General features: G+C 46.3%; 1 protein-coding gene across 1 annotated transcript in view; it reads right to left on the reverse strand.

Moving 5' to 3' along the window:
* The window catches only part of LOC144169891 (motile sperm domain-containing protein 2-like), a gene marked incomplete in the record, with an annotated part of 92,020 nt that overhangs the window by 36,510 nt on the left and 31,296 nt on the right, over nt 1-24,214 (reverse strand). The window contains 3 exon segments of the mRNA XM_077699313.1: nt 2,152-2,190; nt 3,392-3,452; nt 23,817-23,971. Coding sequence (XP_077555439.1) covers nt 2,152-2,190; nt 3,392-3,452; nt 23,817-23,971 — 255 coding nt within the window.

Consider the following 24,214-nt stretch of genomic DNA (forward strand, 5'->3'; position numbering starts at 1 on the left):
TCCTCCGTCTTTTTATTTAGCAACCCGCTTATAAAAATAATCCGTTATAACGATGGGATTTCCTTGGCACTTGGATATTGTTATAAGTGGACTAGACTGTATTCCACATCTCAGCAGAGCGGCGAAACGGGCAGACGCCCTAGGTCAGGTTGACGGCTCAACGGATTACACTTAGGTCCTCGACTGAAGTGCGCTTATAGTCGTTTGGGCATAGTACAACACCGTCGTTCGTCTTATACTCGGAACATCATTACTCGGCTGCCTATCGAAGATTTGTAGCTTGCATCACAATGGTGTGCGTGCCCAAATTTTGTTTATGTTTAGTTGAGCAGACACAAACACAGCCCGCAGTCAGGACAGAAAGTTTTTCCATCGTTGATATTATTCAATACTCTAACAGTAGTGTAACTAAGAATACTTACCTTAAGTGTCTGTAAGTATTCTAGTTTAGCACTTCTCGCAACGTTTATTATTTCCAGATAATGTTAAAAGCATCTTTCTATAAAAACACCATACATATATCCTTCGAAAGCAGCAAGGTTGTGTGATTTCGGTTTGTCGCTCGCGCGCATAAATCAAGCGAAGCAAGGTGGGTGGGGAAGCATTACACGAGTGATTTGTGCTCCTATTCATCGCGCAGTTGACAAAGGTACAATCGTGATACATTGAAATACTAACAACGGAGTGAGTGGCTTTCAGTGCCTGCCGCGCATCCTAGCGACGAGCCACGTATGCGCAGTACGAACAAGTTACAAGAGTTCGTGTCCAACGTTGGTATGAAAAGGCTATCGTTCGGGATAGCACTTTGGCTTGCCTACCCGCCGCGTTCGGCGGCCGCTCACGCGAGCGTTATCTAACTTCTTCGCTGCGCTGAGTGAAAACGGCACGCGCAGCTATATTCTTTTATTTTTTCATCGCATGCCAAGCGCCCAACAGACGATGAAAAGACGATGGTCTTTCCATACCGAGGTTGAGTGAGTGAGTGAGTGAAAAACGTTTTATTGAGCCACTGAAGTGGGAGTTGTTCTTTATTCCAGGAAGCCATGTGATGAGCGGGCAGCCTTCGCTCTGGAGGCCAAAAGTGTCTCGATGTCCAGATCGCTGCTGGTCACCAGGTTCTCCCACAGCTCAGAGGTGGGAAGGTGGGATGGAAGAGGGAGGAGGTTGGGGCTGTGTTTACACTCTAGTATGATGTGAGGAAGAGCACCGGGTTGTAAGCAGAACTCGCATTCGGCCAGAAGTTGCGTTGGGAACATGCGATGGAGGCAGACTGGGTGAGGGGAGGTATTGCTTTGCAGTCGGCGAAGTAGGGATTCTTCTTCTTTTGAGATTTTAGGATGTGGAGGAGGGAAGTTCTGTCGTTCGAACCGGTAATATTGTGTAATATCTTGAAAAGTCAGTAGAGGGACGGACGGTGCGGTATCCTCAGTAGCCTGGAGGGACAGGGCGCAGAATTGCTGGTAAGCAAAGTTATTGCCCTTCAGTGAGGAATGGCCAGGAGACTCATGAACTGTCGCCACTTGTTTATACTGCGCACACGCAGCCCGTCACCAGGATGCGCTGCATGTACTGAAAGTCACGTGCTCCGTTGTTCGTATTTCAATGTATCACGATAGTACCTTAGAAGTATCCCATCGGGCGATCATGCTGCAGCAGCCCCCCCCCCCCCCCCCCGCAGTTATTTCTCTTTTACTTTGGAAGAATAATTCATTAATATTTAGATTATTTCAATAAAATTAAATCTGATAGCCCATATCTCAGAGGTGTCAGGAATGCGGAAAAACAGAATGAAGTTGTCGTTTGAATGTTAAAGAGCGCCGCAAAAAAAAATGTTTTTTGAACAGATTTGGACCGATTAGGCCTGCCGATTCCTTAAGACGAAACTACCCAACCTTTAACAGCTTCGGCTAAATCAGTATGTCGTTAATTTGGTGCTAACCAGTGTAATCACTCATCAAATTTTTACTGAGAGGCGCGCAACCGCAAATGACACGCTACTACATCCCAGCGAAGTCGTGGGCCGGCATGCGTACGTGCGAACCTGACACGCATGCGCACATCGTGTGTGTCATATATGCCAATTAACCTGCCCGCAGGCTAATAACGCAAGTGACTCATTCTTTAGAAATACGTCAATAAAAATGTACTCACTGTTGAACAACCAGGGCATGTCGTAAACCATGATAAAACCTGTGCGCACAAAAGAAAATCAGTGAAGCAGAACCACTGGATACGCATTTATGCACTGGACATACTGGGTTACATCCTGTTGTACGTTAATGTTCGGCGTCTTATGTGGCGAAACTAGCTCGCACCTTTTGAAGCCTTACCTCGCACTTCCCACTCACACTTCGAGCTTGTCTGAAAAAAAGTAAACTCTTCATTTCCTTCATTCATTCTCAAGAAAAGTCGTGACGCATGCTCGGCTAGCGAATATAAAAGCAAACCAGTAACTTCTAAAATCAGCTGATTTGTGTAATGAAGTTTACAATGCAAACAAAATATAAGCAGTCTCAGGGTTCGTTACAACATTTTAATGTTCAAATGACGCAGCGTACAAGGTTCTCCTTTAATTATGCGTCAACATTACGTACTCCCCGCTACCAGTTCTTCACACACCGATTGCGAGGAATGTGGGAACCCTTTTTTTTCGCTTCCATCTGAAAAACAACTGCCAGGGCTTGGTATTGATCCATCCCTCCGGCGAGCACGAGAAACTCTATACAATTAGAGCGGAAAGTTGGACAGGTTGATACTGGGATAACTTATGCATTATTTTCAGGCCGAAAAAATACTGGAACACAAGAGAACAATGCCAACGGGGCAAGCACCAGGCATGAATAAAATTTTATAAAACAAAACACTGAACCTTAAAGTGCACCAATCATGTCGGCGCAAAATTTGTACTTAATGCAAGAGATTTGAGGAAGTCGCATGCTAACTGGTGAATGGCTACAAAAAGAATGTTCCAGAGATACACGCCTTGAAAGTAACTAAAAGCGTTCAAATCTCAAAAAAGACCCCAAAACTCTATCAATTAACTCTATAGTAAAAATTCTTCCTTTTTGTCGGCCATCGCAAGTCTGTTTTTTCTGGCCAGTTATTATACCCTTGATCTCTTTACTGAATTACTCTAAAGTTTGGTAGCTACAAGAAAAAATAACATTATCCCGACCATTAATTTCTAACGGGAATGCCGCGCATAAGGGAAAAAAGTGCAGTTCTTGATTTCTATGTACCTAGAAATATGCTTTGAATCGCAAATTGTGTCTTACTGAGTGTTTATAAGCGTCCAGCAAAATAGTCGCGTACTTGCACATGTTGCAAAAGTTCGACATAACGATGCGATGACAAAATCAAGATTGTGAAAGAAGATCGCAGGAAAACTCACCTAGCGCCCACGGGTAGTACTCCTTGAAGAGACTGATAAGGAAGCCGATCAATTCCATGTCCTGAAAAGCATTGTACAAAGAAGATTGTCTCCCACAGCACTCATCATGTAACTGACTGATCCCCTACAGTTTCAATGTTGACACGCAGGTGCTTTGTTATTCAACGCCCTAAAAGTTAAATTTCCGTCCATCCGTCCGTCCGTCCGTCCATCCGTCCGTCCGTCCGTCCGCCTCTCTCTCTCTCTCTCTCTCTCTCTCTCTCTCTCTCTCTCTCTCTCTCTCTCTCTCTCTCTCTCTCTCTCTCTCTCTCTCTCTCTCTCTCTCTCTCTCTCTCTCTCTCTCTCTCTCTCTCTCTGAAGAACAACTGATGGAGCCATTCAAAGCTTTAGGCAAATGTTTTGCCTGTCGAAAGAATTGGTTGCTAAAATCGGCGTTTGTGATCTGGCTTAGAGTCCATCATTAACAAGCTGGCTAATTAGCACCATGGAATCCGCTACGCCTCCGCTTTTCGAACTTTCCGCAAGCAAATTATAGCCTAGATAATACGGGCCGCTTCAACGAAAGTTTGTACTTGCGCAAAATCGGCCAGAGTAGGCTCATAGCTTTTTCGCACTAACTAACCCGTCGATTATCTGTCACCTCCCCCCCTCCCCCCCCCCCTTCCCCGAGCGAAATTTTCATAAACAAGCACCGACATCGATCGCAAATGGTACGCCCCCTGACTACACCCGTGATGTCCTTTTCTGCCATACACCATCGGAACTTGCTCGCCTGGTTCGGTCATGTCCAGCCTTTGCCGGGTATTGCACATTCATATCTCCAAATTACTCTCCGCGTCACAGCAAATTTCGCCTACTTCAAAAAGTTCCAGCACGAGTGGTTACAGCGGCGCCTTCACCGGATGTCCCAATAGCGAATCCACGCTGAACACGCCCCAGAACTATCAACATCTTCTGTCCGCCATATTGGATAACTGATCCAGAACTGATACTTTTATCTGCCTTCAACAGACCAAGTCCTTGTGAAATTCCTGCATTTCTTGTCTCCGTGTTCAACCCCGACTCGTGGAAGTCCAGCTGATGACCACGGTTTCTTGAACTGAAAAAGCCGACCAGAGTTGCAACCACCATTTTGATAAACGTTTGTTCCATCATCAGTCCCAGTTCCCTCGATGCTCTTTCCCCATTGTGACCAGTGGTCCACCCTTTTTAATATAAAGTTCTATAACCACTTAGATTTACGTTTCCACGGGTTGACAACGCTGATTGTGGAAATAATCAGGGTTAACAGTTGGCTTTTCAACCAATTTTCCGCGTTGCGACCAAGGCTGCGATGATAGTGATGACGATAATATTGAGCATACAGAGCGAGCAAGCAGCTATGTTGTCTCCAGACAACACACTGTAACACTCCCCTACAGCATATTCAAATTCAGAGCCATTTCAAACTGTGATCATTATGCTAGAGCTTTTCTCCACCATGTGCGGTCGAGAACAAGTAGCACGTTCCCCGTGTTTTGTATCGCGGTCACGGTAGAAGGTCAACCCACGGCATTCGCACGTGAACAACACCGTTTTGCTGTCCAGTAAATGTTCACACTAAAGCCGTGTTCCGGAGAAAGCAACTTCCCAAGCCATACACATTTTTTCATCGGTTTTTGTTTGTTCTTTTTGTTGAACAATTTTTGGCCCCGCGCGTGTGTAGAGCAACCCAAGGAGAATTTAACTTCTAAACACACAAAAAAGGTAATTTGGTCGGCGTGCCTTCAACAGCTGCCCAGAATACGCCCAGCATATTTGGGTCACTTGCTCACAGTCTAATGTCCCTCCTCCGTAATGCAATGCTATTCCTGTTTTTAGATTCACGTCACTGTTGGTGTCGGGGGTGGCCTGTTGTCTGCATCAGCGCATTTTCCTCACGTTCTTTCTTAGGTATGTTCTGGTCAGGCAAGTTTCTTCGCTGCCAGAGGCGCTTCCGGTGAGGCGCGTTTACATCCATCGTAGAAACGAACGCTACATGCCAGAAGGGGAATAAGGGTCAAGGCGGAATATCAAGAGTTTCCTTAGACATCGTGTGGGGGCTAGGGTAGCATAAAGCCTCAACGACGTTGTAACTCTGAGAACTGGCACGGCCAAAACAAGTAGCAAGGTAACACGTGCTTCGCATCTGACTTAAGCGTGATCGTGGCATGAGAGAGTGACGTCGCGAAAGTTGTGAGAAAAGCAAAAGCAATCGTTTTTACGCAGGACAAGCGGAGCAGCGCCTCAAACGAACTACTCGAAGTTCAGCGTGTTTGTAGATTTAAATCAGCGGCCCATACGATGTTACGTGTCTTCATATTGCTGCAGTGGGAGTGGAGCTGCAGCCGTTTCCCTCGATAGGATGCGCAAAATCCTAATTGTTGTAAGTGCAGAGCACTTTATAGGCTCTCTTTGTCGTCTTAGCTCGCTAACGGTCGATGCGACTGCTGGAATCAGGCGGCGGAGCGAGATAACGGACCCAAGTAGAGCCTTCTGTGCTGGGGTCAGGGAGTCATACTGAGGCTTCGAAAACGTCGCGGTTTAAATAGTCATAACAGTTCGAACCTCGTGAACCGCTGGCTCTTGTCATACATCTCCCCGTGTTTAGCGCGAAGAAAACTTCAGGTACATTTCAAGCAAAATCTGTGCATATAACCGGCAGCCCCCGCGTTCATTTAGTTAATTCAATGGCAACCTTTTGGCAGCACGTGGCCTCGAAATATCGGCGGAGAAGTCTGCTGCGATAGCTTTCACCAGGCGTGATCTCTCCCGGTATCTTCTTGAACTCGGAGGCGTGCCTATATCTTACGTTGACAGCCACAAATTTCTAGGAGTGACTTTTGACAGGAACATGACGTGGTCCCCACATATACGACAACTGAGGCACAAGCTTGAGGCGTACGCATCGATCTTTCGCATGATCTCCAGCAGTGCGGGAGGTTGCTCGGTGGAGTCTCTCATCAAGCTCTACAATGCACTCTGTGAGGGATTGCTTCGCTACAGCTTGCCTGCCCTCGAGCCTCTCACAAAAACGAACTCACGGCTACTAGAAGGCTTACAAGCGAAAGTGCTTCGTGTGTGCCTTGGGGTACCTAAAAATACTTCAACCCTTGGGACTCTCAGGGAGAGTAGGCGCCTCTCTCCAACGGTTCTCTGCCAGCAAGAACTCCTTCGTGCACGCTTGCGGTTTGTGACCAGGACTGTCGACCATCCGCTGGCTTGTGACTCGGAAGCCGAGGTACGTGCCTTATTACCAGCAGTGTATCAGAGCCCACCAGAGCATACCCAGCCACCATGGAGATTTGCCTCCTGGAAAATAACATTAACCGTTCCCGGCATCCAGAGCAAAGCTAAGTTGCCTCTGCCTGCTCTTAAATTCTTTTCATTGGAGCACATTGCTACTACCTACCAAAATTACACTCACATTTTCACAGATGGATCAGTGATGGATACGTCATCTGCCATCGGAATATGGATCCCATCAACCCACACAAAAATTACTGCAAAACTAGGTCACAAAACTTCGTCGATGGTTACTGAACTTACGGCCCTACGTGCTGCATTGGAACACATTTTAACTGCTCCAGTTCAGGCATGGGCAATCTTCACCGACTCTCGAGCAGCCCTTCAGCACCTCATGGTGCTGCCACAAGAGCAGCTTGCTCAAGAAATTAATGGCCTGCACACGCAGGCAATAAACAACCGCCACATCGTTGTTCTGCAGTGGCTTCCATCTCACTGCGGTGTGGCTGGCAACGACGAAGCCGACAGAGCTGCTGCATCAGCGCATTCCAGCCCAATTATTACGCCAGTGCCTTTCACAAGGCGAGACGGAGCGACTCTGGCGTCATCGCTTGCCAAGAGTTCTCAGCGATTGCTGTGGACAGACCCAAATAATACCTACTATCCGTTGCACACAATAGACCCAGAGTGTCGATTTCGGATGCCAAGTGGTCTGTGCAAGCGAGATGAAGCTGTCCTGCATCGAATAAGACTGAATGTGGCGTACACTAAGCATTTCCTTTTTAAACTACGTCGAGTTTCCTCACCTCTGTGCCCTACCTGTGCAGTTCGCGAGGACCTGAAACACGTTCTCTGCGCATGTCCTCGCTACGAACTTGAGCGTACCACGGCAAAGCTTTCTCTGGGCCTTCCCGCGTCCGCCCAGATATCTTCGAGTCACCTCCTTGGGCCCTGGCTTACAACCGACATGGCAAGTCGCGCAACAACAGTGCTCCTAACGTTCCTCCGGAGCACTGGACTTATCAGTGAGCTATGAACTCTCAGACAAATGACTATATCGCCTGATTGTGTGTGTGCTTTTTGTGTGAGTTTGTGTGTTTGAGTATTCATGTGTAAGTGAGAGTTTTCATTGATCTTCATCACACCTTCACCCCCATTTGGTGTAGCAAGTCGGGCGCCCCGCCTGGCTGACCTCACTTGTTCATTAAAAATGTTTCTCTCTCTCTAGTTAGGAACGCTCGTTGGGTTGGTTTTTACGAGAGTCAGCGAAAAAACTGGGCGCGCAAGAAAAAATACGCCGCGTATCTGCTCCTTTCATTGCAAATGTCGACAAAAGACGGTAATCTTTGCGGACATTTGCCAAGTAAATGCCTCCCTTCGCTTTCCCGCTCACCTCTCATGCTATTCCTCTTCCGTCTCCCTCCTCTTAAGGTAAACTCGCTCAAGTTTTGCTCAAGTCAATTTAAATTTACCGCGTTCCACTCCTCCAGGCCGGGTGCCGCGATGCCAGTGCTGACGGCGGAGATGCGCGTGAATTGAGGCGCCCTACTTCAACGCTTATAGTACCGCGTTTCCCTAGTCCACGTGCGTTCCAACCAGAACGTGGAGCCTACCTAGTGGAACGTTTTGTAACTGTTGACGGTGGAGTGATTTTTTTTTCTGCAGTGGATGTAGTATTTCGCAAAAATCAAGCATCTATGATTTTTTATAAAAGAACACTGCAAATATCACTTGTTTATTATTTCGTTGTCTTATATTTGCGTAATGGCTTGTTCTTGTCCAATAATGTTGACAAGTATGAACATTACACCGGACTTAGACGGGGGAGATTCAGCTGTGGCTATATAAAACTATTGCGCAGGCCTTGTTTTACTTTGGCCGGGTGGCTGAATCGGGTCACAGACAGACAGACATACAGACAAGACAGACAGACAGACAGACCAAAATTCCTGAGTTTAAGAAGCCCAAGAAAGACTACCATCTTCAAAAATGGCGCTTTCGAAAATGACACAGAAAGGCTTCAGCCGCGCAAGAAAAGAATGGCGCGTTCGAAATGCAGCAGAAAGGGTCCAGCCGCACAAGAAAAAAATGGCGATTTCGAAATCCCGCAGAAAGGCACTAGCCGCGCAAAAAAAAAAAAAAATACGCTTTCGAAATGACGCAAAACAGCTCCAGCATACTAAATTAAAGCAATCGCAAAAAGAACAAAACCCCTGCTGGTGCAGTTTCACGCAGGGGGCGCGAGAGCACTGCGAAGGTGGTGAATTTGAAATGCATTGGGTGGCAGCCGTGAGCGGATAACGGCGCTGCAGCCCATTATGGCAAATCACTGCTCTGCCCTTCCGACAGCTTTCACATTGAGTAGAACGGCTTCAATTTTTTTAAATCGAAGCTTTCTACGTCTCACTGGTGGTGGTGTCGGCGCGCACCACAAAACTCTCCGCGGTAAAGCCAACTTTCTCTCACGGGGATGATGGTCGCGGGTGAAGGGACAAAAACACTTTTCTTGATTGCAATCGAGCCTGGGTCCCTCGCGTTATGAAGACGACGTCCATTCGAATGCGCTGTTCCGACATTTTTTTGTTTCTTCTTTACTGCATTGAAGAGCGCCAAGCGAGTCTCCAAAATAAGTGAACACATGTAGCCGAAACCCATCTAGAAGGGACAAAACCACCACTCAAACTTACAAAATCAATAGCTCAATCAACTTAAACGACTTCTGTTCAGAGCGGCAAAATTGGCGAATTTTTGGAGTTTCACAGTCGCATTATTCAATTTCACGCGAAAGTACGACCGTACTGAACCTATAAAAAAGCCTTATTCTTACCAGACGTTGGCGAAAAATTGAAAATGAAGGTAGTATTGAGCCGAAAAACGTACCAGGCCGAATGTATCGAGGAGACATCACTGTCTCTAGGGGGCTAGCCGAGCATGGCGAATATGTTTCCAGGTGCGTCGATCAAAACGAGAATCGCAGCCGTTTCCAGAAACCATACGCTGCTCACAAACCTCTATGTATCAGATCGGTGTCAAACCGCGATAGCCAACCTTCATAAACGGAATGAAGGGAACCTTGGCAGGACGAAAGAGTAAGAAATCCTTCCATTGACAGTATCATTTCTAAGGAGAGATTTCCATTAAGGCTACAAGCCTGAAGCTCCTCCACGATCTTAACTTCAACCTTAGAGTCAAAAATCAACTTCGCGAAAACTCAATCACTGCGGTGAGGGAGCGAGGTGAGGTGAATTTGACAAGATAACCAGCCCGTCTGAGATTATCACGATAATAATCATCAATTTCACAAGCAACGTCATGAACATCATAACGATCATCATCAGTACCAGGAGCAACCGCTGGACGTCCACTGCACGGCGAACGCTTCTTTAAATGACGTCCGCGCGGTCCTATCTCACGCCAAGGGAACCTGTTCTCCGTCCCGCCTAATTCCCTTATCTTAACGCGCCGTTTGCTCCTGTGTTTCCCGCCGCGTCCTGTGTTGTCCCTCGGCAGACACGCGAGCCACCTACGCGTAGCGCGTCCTCCGCATAGAATTCCCTGGAAAGTCGCCCACCCCAGTTTTGTCCACAATCAATAATCCCGCTATTTTTATAAATACTTAGCAGGGATACTGACGGCGTCCCCTGCGTGCATTCCCGCGCTCAATTCTGTAGCACTTGGAGCAGCAACCCTTGTTACTTGTTTCTTCAAGCTGGGCTGCAAGCCGGAGTTGACAGAATTGAAACATTTCTGCGCGCCCAAGAGAATGATGTCTCTCTCTGAAGCCGAGTCAGCTGTCCTTTCTTTCGCGCGAAAGAAGTTGACTGGATTACAGCTTTCCATTTGGCAGCGAACTGACCATTCGACGCAAAAATGTCACGAGTTGCTTGTTATATATATACTGACACATCGCTGACGTGGGGCAGGCAGATTGCCTATTCGGAGGAAAGGGCGGTGTGCGTTCCCATACAAAAATGCCTTATGGGCGTCTATTGAAAAATGTATGGTGAGCTATGGCTGCCTATGGGTCTCTATGGTCACCCATAAAAAGGCATAAATTAGGCTATAGCCAGCTATTGAAGTTTTTATAGATCCTGCACTAAAGACTGTAAACCATACAATTCTCTTTAGACGATTATAGAACATCCTAATGTGTTTAGTCTATAGAGTCACAGCTATTCAGGTAACTGTAGCCAGCTAAAGAAATATGTATGGCTTTAGTTCTATAGACCAGCCGCGGCAAAGCTCTTTTGGCTGGCTATAGACCATTTTTTAGCTTGAAGTCTACAGACTCAAAACCATTCAGCTGTCTTTTGCCAGCTTTTGAAAAGAGTTCGTCCTAAAGCTATAGAGAGAAAGCCATAAAAGCTCATTCGGCTGGCTATAGGCCGTTGTTTCACTCTAAGTCTACAGACTTCAAACCATTCAGCTGTCTTTTGCCAGCTATTGAAAAGAGTTCGTCCTAAAGCTATAGAGAGAAAGCCATAAAAGCTCATTTGGCTGGCTATGGGCCGTTGTTTAGCTCTAAGTCTACAAACTTTGAACCATACGGATGTCTTCTGCCGGCTATTGGAGAGAATTTGCTTTAAAGCTAAAGTGAGGCAGCCATAAAAGCTTCTGCGGCTGGGTACAGTACAATATATAACTGTAAACCTTTAGATGTGTGATAATTAAGCAACATTTTGCCGGCATAAGAAAGCGTTTGGCGCAGAATTACAAGCCTGCATCCATAAAGGCTTCTTTTACTAACTACATAGTAACATACGGCTCCAAGTTTCCAGCCGCTAATCGAAAAGTGTTAGCCTATAAAGGTGTAATTCGAGCAACCATTAAATCCTATTCTGCTGGTTTCAATATGACTTATGACGCGAAATTCATATACTCATGATTTACCTAGCTACATCTACAACACAAATTGGATAACGATGATGAGGTTGATCGGCCGGTTATATGAACGTATTTGTTCAATAAGGTTAGGTACTTATTATACCATCAATACGGGAAAAGTACAATTAAAAGAAGCTACTGATTAACGCTCAAATTAAGGTTGCAACTTTGGATACTGCGCGTCCGCAAAGCTTGCAAATGAGCGTTGACCGAAAGGCGTACAATTTCGTAGAATTATTCCTCTGTGGCCTTTCGCTGCCGCGGTCAAGTGAAAAAGCGGGCTTCTCTGAAAACGGCCCTCATAGCGTCGAAGCAGATTGGAAATAACTTTCGGGGCCCAGGGTACGCTCTCTCAGAAATATGGTGGAAGCTGCGAACAACCGCATTCTTTCTCCCGCGGACCCCACTTTCAGATTAGTCATTGAGAAAGGGGGAGAGCGACCCACGCCGGACCGAAGGAGGCGCGGTGAAGAAATTCTGGGAAGCGATGAAAGGGTAGAGGGGACACCCCTGCTTCCTGTTTTATTTTCTTTTGTTTGTTTGACATACTGGTTTTGGCGATGGGTACCGAAGGACACGGCCGTGCGGCCCGCGCTGTGTTAGTATTCCTGCGCGCAGCAATGCTAGTGACAGACAATGTTCCCTGAGTACAGAAAACAGATACAACTTTTTTCCGTTGAAGAAAACAAAACGTTAAACGATCTTGTACTTACCAAAAAAAATTACCAGCAAACAAGTTGGAAAAAGATAGAAAGATGGGCATGTATCTCCGCACTATTTGCTATCGCGATGGACCTGCTTATACCTGGATGTACTCAGTCAGTCACATTTCGTCTCCTTGCTCATGTGCGCGGGCATGGCACGTGTTGCCTGGTGCTGGGAATTTCGACTCGACGGCAATGTGCTCGTGTAGATGGTGTGACGCCAAGCAAATGTGTCGCTTTTTGGTGTCGTGAATTTCGGTGTTTACGGTGACAGTGTTACGATTAATTCAACATCAACTTCAAGTCATGCGAAAATGGATACCTGCGATACTGTGACAGGAATTTCATCGTACGCAAAACTCTAGGGTGAGTGATCTTACGAACTGAAGAGACTCTATAGTGCGAGAAATGCAGGACTTTTTTTTGGTGTTCACAAATACTTTTCTAAACTACCCTGCACCACATGGGCACTGCAACGTAGACAGAAATGAAGATTTGGCCGCGGTGATGTGACAAAAATAATTTTTTCGCGAACTGAGAAAACTTACAAGGAACTAATTGAGTGAACTTGGAAAAACGTTTTTTTTTTTTTTATCATTGCATTGTGTGCGACCATCTTCATTGTTTTATTGAGAGTGCATTTCCATTTTAGCCACCGAACTTGCAGCTGTGTGCGTTGAGTACTGAGTGTAATGAACGTCTTCTGAGTGCTTTCTTTTCTATGGACTACCCAGCACCTGTAGGTATTTGTGTCTCGGCGGACGTTCGCGGGGAATGTGCCGCGTAGTGTGGCTGTCGAGCGAGTCACTTAAGCGTGAGCCAGGGTGTTGGAATGCGTGTGCTGTGTTTTTCGATCGGCGTATGTGAACTGTTTACTGGTGGTGAAGTAGCGTAGATAGTAGCCATTTATGTGATGAATGGAATGAATAAACCCCTTGATTTTGCTTTCCTTGAATGCCTGTGTTTAAGCCTTTTGTGAATGAAAACTGGCGAAGTGTTTGCAATCGCAATCTCGCAATCCCCCTATATCGCTGAAGTGTTCACGGAGCATATATTACAGAATGCACCTGAGTGCCACAGGACAAGTTCTAGAGATCCGCAAGGCTATATGCCGGCATGGCCGCGTGTTAATAATTTCTCAGCGGCTGCTGCTGTCGCTGTGTTTCAAGTAGTGGTGATTCTCTTCTGGCTGCAGCTCATGTAAAAATATTGTATGGTCGGCTATTGAAAAACCTTCTTATGGTTGTCTTTAGCTATTTGGCCCAATTATCTTTAGACATTTCTATGGCTGTCTTTAGCCATTCCTATCGACATTCCTATGGGTGTCTTTAGATTCTTCTATAGCCATAGCGATATCCAAAGAAGACCTAAGACAGCCATAGAACCGGCTATAGAAGAAGCTAAAGACACCCATAGGGATTTCAATACGAATAGCTAAAGACAACCATACAACCGGCCATAGAAGAACCTAAAGACACCCATAGGAATGTCTATAAGAATAGCTAAAGACAGCCGTAGAACCGGTTATAGAGGAAGCTAAAGACACCCATAGGAATGGCGATACGAATCGCTAAAGACAGCCATAGAAAAGTCTAAAGATTATTGGGCCAAATAGCTAAAGACGACCATAAAAAGGATTTTCTATAGCCGACCATACAATATTTTTGTATGGGTTGGACGTTGTCCACGTCCGCGGCGGCCATTTTTCTGATTGAAGTGAAAAACGAAAATTCCCGCGTGTGTTAAGATTCAGGCGCACGTTAAAAATCGCCATGTGGTCTAAACTAACGCGGATCTCCCCATTGCGGGTGTGCCTCATAGATCAGTAACTACGGCGCATAAAACCCCCGATTTTTTTTAAGCAGGCGAGTCATTAGTAAACGCCTTGCGACTGCAGAAGGGGCGCCGCTTACGTCTTACCACGCAGGACAAGTTGCATCCCATGATTCCCTGCCACCAACAACGCTGAGCGTCAAGATTTCACGAGGCCATATTTGAGGATATCTTGGCCCTATCCTGGTGCCTGCCTTGAGCTGAGATCCCCACCGAAATCCCTACGAAGCCTTATCTCCGCTGGCACCAGCTTAGATAACGCGTACTTTAGGCATGAAGATTATGCAAATTATGCGCACATATACACTGACGAAGCGAATTCTTTGGCGTCAGTGATTCCAGTATCAAGCTTTGGCATTAATCAAGTGGTCAAACTTTCCCACCCCACATCACCGGCGGCTGCTGAGCTTCATGCTACATACCTTGCAGCAACATTTATCGCTACCACTATCGCCTCGACTAAATGGACCGGCTTTACCAATTAAGAAACAACTTTTCAAGCCCTAATCCAATCGCGACCTGTACTCACAACTATGTCTTAATTAGGTGAATCTGCGATGTACTTACAAATGAAATAGGGAGCATGTTGGGATGCGTGAAAATTCGTGAGCAGATCAAGTTTCTGCCACAGTTCATTTAAACGCGACATGTGGCATCCTTCCTTAGAGATATCCACACTTATCTAAGTCGACTGAGGCAGTACACTAATCGCGAGGCACATGGACGACTGGTGCATGCGATTCGCATGCGACTGATCGTTACGACTGATTGTTATCGGTTTTGGCGCCGTTCGCTGGTCGGAAGAGGCTCACGACGTGCGACTTGCAAGCCAGATGCAGTCATGCCATCGTTGCGATCGTCGTGCGGCCACAGCCAATGAGAGCCCGAAGGTGTCATCTCTGAGAAAGTTTCTTTCAAATCCCCGAGGGGGCGCCAATGGCAATTCCGAGTGTTTCGGGAGAGCGGCTCTAAGCCGCTGCCGCCGCCGACCCGTGCGCTAGAGTGTACTAGAAGTTTAGAGTGTACTAGAAGAAGAAAACTTCTAGTACACTCTACGTGCGCTCTCCGCCAGGCAGACCCATGTTGCCAGCGGTACCAACAGCATGGGCGAGCGGAATCATGGGTGCTAAATTTTCCCACACCGCTGTACTGAACAATTAAAAATGCAATGTATAACGTAATAGCATTATGCATTTTCACTTGAGGTTGATAAATGTCTTATTTTCCTGCTCGGATTTCTCGTGCACATATCTAAATCGGCCCTCGTGAGCCTAAACAGGAAGGCAACCATGGAGCGAAAACATTGGGCGGCGCGACGCCGATAAGGTGGCGCCGTCGACGCATCGCACACGCACTTTCGAGCATGTCTCAAAATTCACGCGTACGACTAGTCGTGGCGACCGTCGTAAGGATCAGTCGCATGCCAATCGCATGCACCAATCGTCCATGTGTCTCGCGCTTTACTCTCAGAACTCAGCCGACCGATAGATATCGCGCTTCACTCTACCGAGTGGACCCGTTCATTACATATCCATTAACATGTAATATCGATCGTTCGGTCGACACCGTTACACAACCTTCTCCTTGAAGTAGCCTAAGCCGAGAAATTCCTTCACCGTATTCAAATCGTTGACGATGTCCGCTTCACTTGAGTGTCAAGGACGCAATCTATTCTTCCCTACTTCAAACCTTGCCCGAAAAAAACGCAGTTACCTATAATTATTCAGCCGACCGATCTCTTGCCCGCACTGCAGCGCCGCTAAATAAATACAAAATGACTGATAATTAACATACACGGTACACATGGCAGACTTGGGAATCTAAATTATGTAGCTATTTGGTTACCGCCCGCCAAAGCGCCTTTCATATCGCTCCGGATCAGTTAGCTTCAAAGTACGTAACCTGCTCTTAGAGCTCGTGCAGTCGGGGGATTTAGTCCTTTCGCTCCCATCAAACATACGGTCGGCGAGACCGATAACCTAATCCTCGGCTTTATCCTCTCCGCGGCGCAGTGGCTTTGTAGTGAGCTAGCGCCTCAACATCGGCGAGCCGACACTCTGGAGAAAGCCGTACTTCTGGCTGTGCAGCGGGAAGGAAGAGAGATTATGCGCTGGCCGCCTTACTCTAGGCTTAAGTGCTGTCTACCATCGGACCGAAATTTTGACGCACAAGAGTTTTAAGTGCATAGCACTATAGGGGCTCGCCTTGTCGTAGCTAGCTCGCTGGACCCAAGTAGAGCACATGGCGTTCCATTGTAGCGGCCATCGTCGCGGCGAAACCCAGAGGCTTCGAAAGCCCAGCGTTTTAAATAGTCATAAGCGTTCGAAACTCGTGAACCGCTGGCGCTTGTCATACATCTCTCCGTCGTTTCGCGCAAAGGAAACTGTAGGTACATTTGAGGCGAAATATACGTAATTAACCGGCAGCGCCCGCATTCATTTAGTTAGGAATGCTCGTTGGGTTGGTTTTTACGATAGTAAGCGAGAAGAAGTGGAAGGGCAACGACGGCACTTGCGGGAGGAAAAGCAAGCACCAAAAAATTCCCGCATCTACACGAAGTGAATCATGACGAGTAGGCGAAGCACTGGGGATCGTTCTTACCGTAAATCACCCGTGAGAGTGCTTACTGCTGCTAAAACGATTTCCAATCCAATCCAATACAATACAACACAATTCAATTTAATCCAATCCAATCCAATCCATTTCAATCCAATTCAATCCAAATCCAATTCAATCCAATCCAATCCAATCCAATACTCCTCGCGCATGCGCAGCACGGCTCCCCAAGAGCTCTCTCTCTCTCTCTCTCTCTCTCTCTCTCTCTCTCTCTCTCTCTTCTCTCTCTCTCTCTCTCTCTCTCTCTCTCTCTAACCTTCTGTGAACCTTTTATTTTGTTATTGTTAACCTTCTGTGGACCTTCTGTTCACAGATGTTTCCATTTACATGGTGCTGGGCCGTGAGCACGGACGCCGGACGCCGGACAAGCCTCGGCCTTAAAGTGCTTCGCCCCTAAAAGAACAGAACTGCCGCTGGCGCAGTTTCAGGCATGGGGCACGCGAGCGCTGCAAATGCGGAAAATTTGAATTGCATTGGGTGGTAGCAGTGAGCGGATAACGGCGCTACAGCCCATTATGGCGAATCACTTTTCTGCATTTCCGACAGCTCTCACATTGAGTGGAACGACATTAGTTTTTTTTTTTTTTTAAGTTGCTTGGTAGGTGGATAAGCTTAGCGCTATAGGACTGCCGAATGTTAAGCCTCACCATAGGCCTAACAAGAGCGCTTGCTCAAGCCTCATAGTCACGCATGCACGCACACACACACACACACGCACACGCACACGCACAAATGAATGATCATGTAGTTTCACGCCCACACTTGTAGATCTCTGCAGCTCGAATCAAGTTCGTCGACAGAGTACATACTCGCCGAGGCGTATTGGACATGCTTTGTAAAATTGGTTTAGTCAGTCAAGAACCAATCAATGAATTAATCAATCAATCACTTTTGCGCGCAATGTATGAGAGTCGACCACGAGAACTCTGTGAGTGTACTCTGAGTCCTTTCTGAGCACTATGAAGCCTACGGAAGTGTTTACATACAGACAGATTAGCACATACCCTCGAGGCAGTTTCGAACAAAGATTTATAAGCCGTCTCACTGCTACAACTCTAATAGACGTTCAAGATGCTCCAGGCTGCTGACACCCCTACCCCTTCTGCTCCCCATCCCCCCGCCTTACCTAGACAGAGTCGTCCTGCCAAAATAAAAGCATCTCTCTCTCTCTCTCTCTCTCTCTCTCTCTCTCTCTCTCTCTCTCTCTCTCTCTCTCTCTCTCTCTCTCTCTCTCTCTCTCTCTCTCTCTCTCTCTCTCTCTTCTATAAGCAGCAATGTAGTTGCTTTCGCACGAAATTCTATGGTTGGAGCATAAAAACTGCCTGTCATTTTTTATTGTCCCTGGTTGTGTCTCTTTTTCAAACGGGAGCTAACCGTAACTTCCGAATAACATTTTCTTTATTATTATTATGTCATCCCTCTCTTAAGACCAACTACAGAATTAGACATCCGAATGAAGCTGGGAAAGGTTACTGTTAAAAATGTTCGTTCGATGCAAATACTAGCTTTAAACATTCACGGGAATACAGTCCGCGGGTGCGCTATTCCAGTTTACGACGCAGTATCCCGCTCTTCGGCCGTCGCTTCCTTCGTTACTTGTGGACGGCCCGAAAAAATATTCCCTCATTTATTTACTTTTCTTCCAAACAGGGTGGCTACACTTGAATTCGAAATTGGTTTCAGTGAATGCGGGATGCACTCCGTTTCCCAGCTTGTGAGTTTTTTTCTTCTAGCGAAATAAAAGAAAAATGCGCTTGAAGCATTCGGTGGTTTACGATGGGCAAACAAATCTGTTGGTGGTGTGTTTAAAAAACGAACCGCCCTTTCCTTCCGGAGTCCGAGGGACAACATTTTTCACCGGAAACCACCGATATGTCTGGCTCCAATTCGTAACGGCAATATGTAGCGCAATATTTTTTAGGGACGAAGCACCTTAGAGCCTCGCTCTGTCCAGGGCTTGGCTTCAGTGTGCACAGTATTGCGCATGCGCGAGGAGCATTGGATTAAATTGGATTGGATTGAAATGAATGGGATTGGATTTGGATTGGATTGAATTGAAATGTATTGGATTGAAATGGATTAGATTGGATTGGATTAAATTGAATTGTACCGGATTGGATTGGAATTGTGTATACCGTACACACGCGTTGTCACTCATTTACATGCGCGAGTGGGCAATGCCACGGGTTATTCACGGTAAGAACGATTCCCAGTGCTTCGCCCACTCGTCATGATTCACTTCGTGGAGATGCGTGATTTTTTTTAAGCGAAGTTTTTCATGCCTCACTGATGGCGTTCGATGTCGCGTCAAAACGCACTGCAGGAAAGCCAACTTCACACAATGGGTTTCACAAAGCGATGATGATGATGATGATGATGATGATAAGCGAAGGCACGTCAAGCGCCTCAAGGAAAATCAGAAGCCCATCCGCCTAACGACGACGATGGCTTAAACGCGGAGGTTTCTTGCGTGAGAAAATCAAATGACGAAGTGCCAAAGTCAAAGCCGCTGTAATCAAAGTCAAGGCGTCAACGCTCAAAAGGCAGACCGCCTGAAAGTCAAAGTCAAGGCGTCAATGATCAAAGTACAAACTGCCTAGAGTCGAAGCCCAAACTCAGACGACAGCAAACGAATTCATCACGAGAAAAGCTGAGAGACCACCGTCAACGTCCGAAATCCAAACTTCCGAATTCCCAAGCCAATGCCCGAGTGGCGAACCCAAAGAAAACACGATGATGGCGCAGTTAGAGAGACGTCGGCTTCATGACGCGAGGGACCCAGCTTCGATTCCAACCACGGGAAGCGTTTTTTGTTCTTAATTCATCATCACAATCATCATCATCCTCCTCCTCATCATCATCATCATGTGCCCTCCCATTATGTAAGGTTGGTTTTTTCTGCAGTGCGTTCTGGTTACGACATCACCATCAGGGAAACCAAGCAAGGTTCGCTTTTAAAAAAACACCGTGGTCGGAATCGAGCGCCATTCCGACACGGTCGAAACGGCTTCTCGTTTCAACCATCTCTCTCTTAAGGAAAGGGGCTTTGATCCTTTGACGCCAAAGGAGGCATAGGGGTGTGGTTAGGCTCTTTTTTTTAGTACAGTTAATGAAGTTTAGTACAGTTAACGGAGCCCCTCATTTCCTTACTATATATATATATATATATATATATATATATATATATATATATATATAATATCTCACTCCCCCAGCACCCGACAGGAGCGTGCGCGACTTACTACCTGTCGCGTCTGCGTGTGTTTATTAAGGTGACTGCGCACACGATTTCCTTTTCTAATATTGGAAAGCCTTGTGCGGGAACTAGTAATTTTATTTGTGCTGTGACTTATAACTAGGCGTTACACGCCAGATTTAACGCACTCGCACGTCGGGTATTGGTTGGCGGACGGTAAAAATGTGAATGCGCAATCTCAATACTGGCTAAATTCCGCATTAAAGGGACCCTGCAAAACTTTTTCCAACTTTTTGTCTAAATCTTGAATATTTTAGAACGTAGTCAACAAACACATCCAGTACTTAAAATAGAGGGTCACAAAGTAGCTCAAACCAGAAATTACTGCCCATCAGGTAACTTGTAAACCTGCTCAAAAGATTTTTTCTCTCTCGCCAGAGTCTTGGCGTTATTTGAGCGCTCGAATTATGTCATTACAGCAATTTAGTGAACATTGGCCGCTTCCTTTATGCTGCAGCAATATAAACGCATTCGATATCCGCTCTAGAAAACAAGCTACAAAGCAAAGCAGAAACGGAAGGGGAATAGTTATGCTGCGACGAGCAAATCACGCAGTGCCGCTCCGTGCTGGCGATAACTGTAGCTTTGACAATGCTTTCAGACGCGAAGGAAACAGTGAAAGCGTTCATGGGGAGTATTGCGAAGTCCCTTAAAATCTCTTGTTTTTGTTAGGAACCGCAGTTAAAAATGTGCGAGCACCTGGAGGTTTTCTTCTTGGGGGGGGAGGGGTGATTTTAGCCTTTCAGGCTAAACAAAATGTCAAGTACTAGCTGAGCTGGTGCGTCCTGGGAGTTGGCTAGTTTTCTCTGCCCTCAAAGAAGCCACTGCGCTGAGAGAACTTCACGTCGCGCATCCCCGTAATTTTAAACGTGAACACAGAACCTGTCAACAGGCTGCAGTATCCAGATCAAATAGCTGGCCTAGGCCGATAGCACCCCATACATGGCGCACACCTCTATTTTGTGTTATGCTCCTGGTGGAGTATTGCCCCGCGCCAGAAACGAAGGCTTATATCGAATAGCGCTATGCAAAAATTTCCTCGTCCATTTTGCTTCCTATAATGTTTTGGGTAGGCCACTTACGAATTGTGTAAATACGCGAACCCATGTGAGAAGCAAATAGGAGAAATGTCAGTGGGGTAGCTTTGGAATAGGCAGTCGCAACAGTGGAGGAGATACACTGGTGGGATTTACAGATATCAAATCCCACCTGTGTAACCTGAGAATAATGAAAACATTCGTCCACGAACCAAAGAACAGGACATGTACATGGAAAAGACCCAATGGTATAGCAAAAAAACGAAATTGAATTCATTTAAAGTGACGACCCAGGTATTGTGCCGGACGTGGAAGTGCTAGGCAACATTAGGAACAGCGATCATAGGATGGTTAGGTGCAAAGTAAGGCTGAATCTCAAAATAGAAAGAAGAAAACTCGTGACAAGTAATAAACCCAGCATGGAGCCAGCCAGGCACAGGTAGCAGGAGTTTAAAATAATCCTTGAAAACAAATTCGCAGTTTTAACCGGGATGAACAAAGATGGTGTAGACATGCTTAATGGCAACCTAACAACGGTAATCACATAGTGTGCAGAATCAGCGAGAGAAGTAGCGGCCTGTAGGACACCAACTATAAGACTAACTCACTAATCGCGAAGCATAAGAACATGAAAGTATCGAGTACGGTGGATAAAATTGAATTAGCGGAGCTGTCGAAATTGATTAACACGAGTAAAAAAAAACGTCATTCGTCGCTCATCTCTTGTTTCCTCTTAGTTATTGCTTTGTCAGCTGTTGTTTTAATTATGGGAAGATGTATTTTCTCTCGAAAAAGTGGTCGGATGAGTATTGATCGAATGTTGAGTAAGAACGATTTGATTTTTTTTTGTTTTTGTGCGTGTTTTTACAAGAAATAAAAATATGCAAATAAGTGATGTTTGACTCCAGAAATCTGCTCCCAGACAGACCTGCACTGCTTCAAAACTCGTATCTTGATTCTCTAAAGCTGCTCCAAAACTTCGTTTTTATTGCTGAAAAGTTGCTTCGAAACTTCATTATTCCTTCTTCCTGAGCTGCTTCGAAAGTCCCAAGCCCGCTCCCACCCCTGAATAAACATCTGGAAAGCGAACTTTGTTCACCGCAACAGGCCATGCCACGAAGATTGATAGGATCCACGCTTAGGGACAGGGAACGAGCTTCCCGGTTCCAGGTGCACACTCCAGTAGACACAAGTCTTGATCAGACTTTGTAATTAGTTAAAATCATATGTATTCCTCTTCATCATTATAATCATCATCGTCATCGCATTCATCTGGCGTAGCAAGCCAGGCATCTTAGCTGGGCTGACATCGCCAGTTTTCATTAAAGATTGTTCTCTCTCTCTCTCTCATAGTTCAAGTAAAGAGAAAGAAATTGACTTAGGCTGGCCACGTAGCGAGACGAAATGACAACCGGTAGACCAACAGGGTAACAGAGTGGGTACCGAAATACGGGTCTAGAAGAAGGGGAAGGCTAATAACTCGATGGAGAGACGAAATAAGAAAATTCGGGGGCAAAGAATGAACTCGAGCAGCGCAAGACAGGGAGTGCAGTGGGAGAGGCCATCGTCCTGCAGTGGGCCCTAATAGGCGGTTGATAATGATAACAACCCCATGTCTGTCCGTGGGAAAGTTCAAAAGAGAGAGAGAGAGAACGCGGTTTCATAACAACGGTCAAGGCGGAGCTCAATTTTGTCACATTATTTTGGTTGTACAAACACGTCGATTCTATTTCCTTTCTATCTGCCTTCTATCTCCTTTCTATTTCCTTTCTGCTATCTGTTTTCTCAGCGTGATTGTGGAACGAACCCCCAAAGGCGTCTATACGGTGCAATGCTGACTAGTCAGGAGGGTGTATCTGGAACTCTATACGATAATATAAATAGTTTTGAGGAAACTTTTCCCTATTCTAGGACTCAAAACGCCGACGGGCCTCTGTTAATGGGGTGTAGGTTTATCTCGCAATGGCTATGAATCTTCCACCATCTCTCTGTATCCTAGGTGTAAAGCAGTCAGCGGGGTTCTTTTATTTTTCTCGTTGTTTTCACCTCCGGAATTTTCTCAGCGAGAGTTAGCTACTTGGAGTAATGATACAATATAATAAAAAATGTACAGTCTACAGTCGTGATCGCTTGTTCTAAGAAAAGGGAAATGTTGGCGCACGCGTAGCTCGCGCCATTAAAGTTGCCGTCACTAATCACACAACTACAAAAGCAGAACTCCCTCACACGCTGGAGAAAAAAAATGGCCGCGTATGTGCTCCTTTTCTTGCAAATGTCGCCGAAAGACGATAGTCAACTTGCGCCCCTGCCTGCCTCCCTTTTCTTTCCCAATCACCTCTCATGCTGTTCCTTTCCCGTCTCATTCCTCCCAAGAGAACACGCTAGAGGTTTGCTCAAGTCAATTTAAATTTACCGCGTTCGACTGCTCCAGGTCGGGTGTCTCGATGCCAGCGCTGCCATGCGGCGGAGACGCGCGTCCATTGTGGCACCCTACTGCAACATTTATAGAACCACGATTCCCTACTGCACGAGCATTCCAAGCGGAACGTGGATCCCATCTAGTGGAACCTTTCGTTGCTACTGCCATTTGATTTCGTAAATGCCGCCTAGAGGTAGCTCTGGAAACAGCAGGCGACGGTTTTCTGGTGCCCCTTCAGCTATACTAGGAGGGTAAAAATATTGACCCATGCTAATACCCAGCTGAGAAAAAAAGTACGCCTGCATTTCGGGATTACGCTGAGAGAAATGGATCGTCACCGGGTTGAAGCCCCAGTGAGCGGAGGGTAAATGTGGCAGAGAAATAAATAGGGCGGATATTAACGGATGCATACCATGTTCCCGTATCCCGACTCGCCGAGGTCGAGCACGAAGCTGAGGCGGACGCAGTTGAGCTCGTAGAGTAACTTTTCCACCCAGAAGACCAGGAAGCGCCGGTGCTGCAACGCCATCCGCTCGTGCTTGCGGTGAAGCTTCACCCGGTGGTAGACTGCGCACAGCGCGGAAAACGTGCTCTTACCTAAATCTCCCCTCTACGTACTACAAAAAGGGACCCCAACGGAAGGGGTTCCGTAAAAAGTCTCTGCTCGACCGAATTCCGACTCTCATGATTAACCGGTTTGTGGCAGTTGGAAACCCTTTTCGTTGGGACTCGTTTTTGTGGCACGAGGAAAGCAGAAAACAGGCTTCTTTAAAAAAAACAATGCACGGTGACGCACACATAGCGGTAGGC

The sequence above is a fragment of the Haemaphysalis longicornis genome, unplaced genomic scaffold (genome assembly GCF_048455015.1).
Source record: "Haemaphysalis longicornis isolate Haplotype H1 unplaced genomic scaffold, Haemaphysalis longicornis Haplotype H1 scaffold_2, whole genome shotgun sequence".
Taxonomy (NCBI): domain Eukaryota; kingdom Metazoa; phylum Arthropoda; class Arachnida; order Ixodida; family Ixodidae; genus Haemaphysalis; species Haemaphysalis longicornis.